This window comes from Falco naumanni, chromosome 1 (genome assembly GCF_017639655.2).
Source record: "Falco naumanni isolate bFalNau1 chromosome 1, bFalNau1.pat, whole genome shotgun sequence".
Classification (NCBI taxonomy): Eukaryota; Metazoa; Chordata; class Aves; order Falconiformes; family Falconidae; genus Falco; species Falco naumanni.
Genome location: NC_054054.1, coordinates 175106 through 179979, shown reverse-complemented (window position 1 = coordinate 179979; position 4874 = coordinate 175106). Strand labels below are relative to the sequence as shown.

General features: G+C 39.8%; 1 protein-coding gene across 1 annotated transcript; it reads left to right on the top strand.

The window, feature by feature from the left end:
- The first annotated feature begins 406 nt into the window (after nucleotides 1-406).
- FGFBP1 (fibroblast growth factor binding protein 1) lies at nucleotides 407-1739 on the top strand. The gene has a single exon (XM_040582326.1). It carries the CDS (start codon nucleotides 647-649, stop codon nucleotides 1358-1360), a length of 714 nt encoding a protein of 237 aa, XP_040438260.1. The 5' UTR covers nucleotides 407-646; the 3' UTR covers nucleotides 1361-1739.
- The last annotated feature ends 3135 nt before the right edge of the window (nucleotides 1740-4874 follow it).

Genomic DNA, 4874 nt, shown 5'->3' with positions numbered 1-4874 from the left:
GTTTCTGGAAAGACTACTCTCATATTTCTTTTCAACAGAAAACTGAAATACTGGCATGACCAGCGAATTAAGGCAATTAAGAAATAATTTTGCTCAACTTGAACCAAATGGTTTCCTTTCTGTCTGGTGTATTTCTGAAAAATAGCTGGAGGCTAGAGTCAAAATTTCTTACATGCCATTTAGAAAATGGGAGACCATGGGAACAACTGCTTACTTGTTAGAATTTATAACTCGTAAACTTATAAACTCAGATATCCATCTAAGATTGACAAATCCCAGGTTCAAATTCCTTCTTTGACTGCAGAAGAGATTTTAATTAAGGTACCTCAGTCACTGGGCAGTAGCATGTCCTGGGAATGACTCTTTTCTGTTCCACATTGCCTAGTTCATTAATTGGATCAGAAGGACTTGATAGCCATCTACTGTTCCCAAGGATAATACATAATGGTTCTAGAAACCAGGTATTATTCACACAAAGGACAAAGGATTTGGCTGGCAACATCATTTTAAAAGGTATGAAAGAGCAGTGCAGTACCATGTCTGAAATACTGCAACTGTCAAATGGATTCCAGCATTAAACGAAAATATTTTTACATTTTTGCTTGTTTGTTTGTTTTGAAGGCAGATAACAAGCAAAACAGAGACCATGAAGATCAAAAGCTTTGGACTTCTTTGTGTGTTGATTCTGGTTGCCCAGATGCTACTAGCCAACTGTGAAAGACAGAAGGAAAGAAAAAAGGGAAGACAAGGCATAGAAGACAGTGGGAAAAAACAAACTGAATCTAACCAAGACAGTGAAAAAGGGCGGAAGTCAAAAGGAGGAAAATCATCTCCTAAAGGCAAGTTTAAAACCAAAGAAAATGTTGAGTGCACCTGGGCAGTGACCGACACGAATGCTGCTGCTGTGCACGTAGAGTGCAAGCATGGGGACAGCAAGTTCTGGTGTGAATTCTCTGGAGACCCTTCCACCTGTGCACAGTACGCAGCAAACCAGAAATCCTACTGGAAACAAGTCTCCCGATCCCTCAGGAAGCAGAAGCAGATCTGTCAAGACCCCAAAAGTGTCCTAAAATCTAAAGTATGTAGGAAAGGCCCACGAAGTGCTCATCTCAAGCTGACCCACTCAAGCCTGCTAACATCAGTGGGTCCTGCAGAAGGGACAATGCATCATGCAAAAGAAGTTGTTCAGACTCCAGCAGCTGCCTCAGTGACTGAAAAAAAGCTAGAACACAGTCGTCAAGACTGTGTTGAAGATATAGATTATATTGATCAGAAAAAGGTGGCTGAGGAATACTGTCCAGAAAGCTTGCTTTCTTTCTGCAACTTTTTTATCACAATGGTCCAAGACAAAAAATGCTGAGGAAGTGTTTCTAAAGCTCTGTATCATGGAAGTCCGGTCTCATCTAAGTTACTGCACGCTATTCCAGATTTTATTCTTATGTTATATAGTGTATATAAGAAAAAAAAGGAATATATTTTTCTGGTTTTGTATATACACAACAGACTACACTTGACATAGTTGAAGATGTTATTGATTTTATTTGCACATACACTGCTACATAGATGTTACCCATGGATGTTACATACTCTACAGAGAAGTGTATAAGTAGTCTCCTCGCCCCTCTTTGAGCTGTGCTAGCCAAAATGAATTTAGCGCTATGCACTTCTTGGTTATGTACAATACTTTTGACCTAAAGATTATTAGGAAAAATAAACTTCAAAATATATTCAAAATATTATCTATCTCTCTCCCTCTCTCTCTCTTTAACTAGATTTTTCTGTAAGTGCTAAGCCTTTGTCTTAACACTTTCTAGCCAAAGTGTTGCTTAGAAAGCAGTTTTTAAAAAATTTCTACAGCTTTGCAGGCTTCAGCTTTCTCAGCCAGTGCAAGCAACATTTCGGCAGGGAATTACATTACCTTTATTTTTTTCATCATCGTGATAATGAAGGGCAACAAGATTTTCAGACTTTTCCATAATTTTGCAAAACTTCAGTTTTCCAATGTCATCAAAGGATGTCAGAAAAATATGCAGACTTCATTCTTTCTTTTCTCCTATAGTATGAAGCACATTATAATCATTTTCTGGCAGGTAAACAGAGATGCAGAGATAAAATCACTTGTAAAATTTCGCACATAGGCCCAAGACTGGACTCTTACTCAAGCAGCTAAAGCACTTGTGCTCCACTGCCTGTATGTTCCTTTGAAGTTCTATTGCCTGTTATTTTGTGTATGGACAACACTAATAAATACTTTTTTATTCATTAAACTTCATCTGTATTTTTTAAAAAAAGAAATCCAAAATCTACAAGACTAGAGATTTTAGAAAATGTAAAGCTAAATAATGACTATTGACCTTTGATAGTTTTTGAAACTCCAGCTGGAAGAAATAGAATATACAAGTTATATTTTTCCAGTGGCTCTGGGTTAGGAAGGGTGGTCTTCTAGCACAGTCGTCCACTTGGAGCAACTTGAACTTTCATGAGCATTTCTATCAAATTAAACTAATACTTGTTTCTTGCGAAAATATAGGCTGTTCCCTTCTGCAATTATCTCATTGCTAGGTTTTTTGAGAGAATATTCTTAAGATGGGTAGTTATGAGTAACTCACCATCTGCCACTTCTCTTTTCCTTCATTGTCACATATACTCACTTTTTATTTAAATGAGTATGTCTGGGGAGAGCATTTTAATACTAGTCTGTCTTGTTGGTGCAGCAATAAAGGCCCTTGCCATTATTTAATATAATTATTTTCTTTGCAATGAAGAATTAACTTAGCAAAAATGCTTAAATGTAGATGGAAGTCCTCAATAAGAGGAACATACGCTACTAAACACACAGCTTTTTTTTTTTTTTTTTTCTTTTAGTAAGGGTCAAGTCTTCTTACACAGGGTTGAAATTATTTTGGCAAAGTCAGTAAGAAGGTATGGTGCCAGCTCAGGCATTAGCCACAGTATTTTAAAGAGTATAGTATTCTGACAGCTCTCATAAGTACTTCATACGATATTTGTTTACTTTTTTTTTGCTACTTACAATATTGTGAACTCTATGTGACTAATAAAATCCTCAGTGTGGGATGTAGCTATTAGTCCAGCAAACTGTGTTTGAGAAGGATTCAGCTGTATTTTACCAAGTCCGAATGGCAAAAAAAGGAGATTCTTCTTTCTGAAGTTCCAGCCTCTGCACGCCCTATGGAAACACTGGGAGTCACCAGGCTGCACAGAGTAAATTCTGTTGGACTAATGCCCACTCCAGAAAAAAGGGGCATCAGCACTAACTCCTGTGGAAGCTGGAAAACACAGCCATTCTGATGCCAAGCAGGGTGGAAGCAGGGTGCCAAGCTGCCAGCTCCCGGCTGTTAAGGCAGATAGATAAATACTGAAAGTGCAAGTGAGTTCCAGCTGCTAGACACCTTCTGTGTTGGCCTATACCACTTGGCATTAGGATGTCACCGAGATAAGACAGTCAAAAGATGCAGAGGAAGGATAAGCAGTGCACATTTGGCTCAAGCAATCAATGTAGCAATTAATTATTAGTATCTAATCTGGTATACAGACGCCTGTATTGTAGTCCCAGATCACAACCAGAGCACTGGGCAGGCCTGGTTTAAAAGGCTCAGTTGCTCCAGATGTTTTGGAAAATGTCCAATCCTAACTACCCTTAGCTGCTGTTACCCTCACAAGTACTATGTTAAGCACTTTGTTGCCTGGAGTGCGAGTTGCCACAGGGCATAGCTCTCCTTGTGGCTGCCAGCCAGCCAGGAACACCCAACCAGTGACATATCCCAGAACGAATTCCAGCCTGGGATTCCAGAGGTGGGAGTTACATCTCCATGTGCAGGACTGTCAGCACCTGGATCCACATGTTAGAGCTGCATGCTCCTTTCCAGGGATGCATTATATTTCTGCTGCCTCATCACCTCGGAGTTTTTTTCAGCACTGACTTTTCTCTTCATGCATGGCTCTTTGCAGGATGAAAACATGCTCAATCTCAACAGTTCCCGGGTGCATTTCACCTGCGATGCACACCGTTGAGCCGGTATCCTGCAAGAACAGTGTGGAGATCTCTGAGCAGCCTTTTTTTGGAAGGTGGACTAATGTGAGAGTGCCGATCTCAAAACTATCTCAGCTAAACAATGGGATTTTTAACTTCCATGAGTACATAGTTTTGGCTGTTCTTCAGAAGGGCACATTTCAGAGTACAGGGTCTGAGGCAAATACCTCTGGAGTCTAACTTCATTAACAGCTCTTTCCATAACTGCACAGACTACATGTGTACAGCTAAGTACATCTAAGTTCTCATTGCATTTATGAAACCTTGTGTTTCTGTCCTGTATCCACAAAAAAATCACTTGACAGCAATTTTTCTTTCTGGGCATTTACAGAGCCAGTTAGGTCAGCATAACTTTGGTATTTCTGGAGTCAAGCTGGTTAGGATAAATAAAACATTTCCTGGCATTCTTCATCTTAGTATCTGTGGTCATTATGAGACAGGTCACAGCTGAGGTCTGTCCTGTGCCTCTTTTCCCCAGGTGCACCAGTTGTCAGAAAGTCACGTTGGCTTAACTTGGAATAATGGTGGTAGTGACTTTTCTAACACTTTCTATAGCAGGGCAAGCAGGAACACAGTGCAGGGAAACAATAACAAATTATTTCTGTGCAGCCCAAGTCCTCTGTCCCACCATACCGAAAACATAAGGATCTCAGCTTTCTTAGCATCAACCTGAATTATGGAAAAAACAGCCCCTTTTTACACCTGGGGAAATTAGGCATAGAAAGACCAGATGACCTTGACAGTCATGGAGAAAAAAGCAGTATCTGAATCAGGAACCAAATAGAGATTTTCAAATTTCCAGTGGTCTCCTTCTTGTGCCTTG

Excerpts from the sequence above, each read along its gene's own strand:
- FGFBP1 (XM_040582326.1), top strand. The coding sequence starts at position 647 with ATGAAGATCAAAAGCTTTGGACTTCTTTGTGTGTTGATTCTGGTTGCC.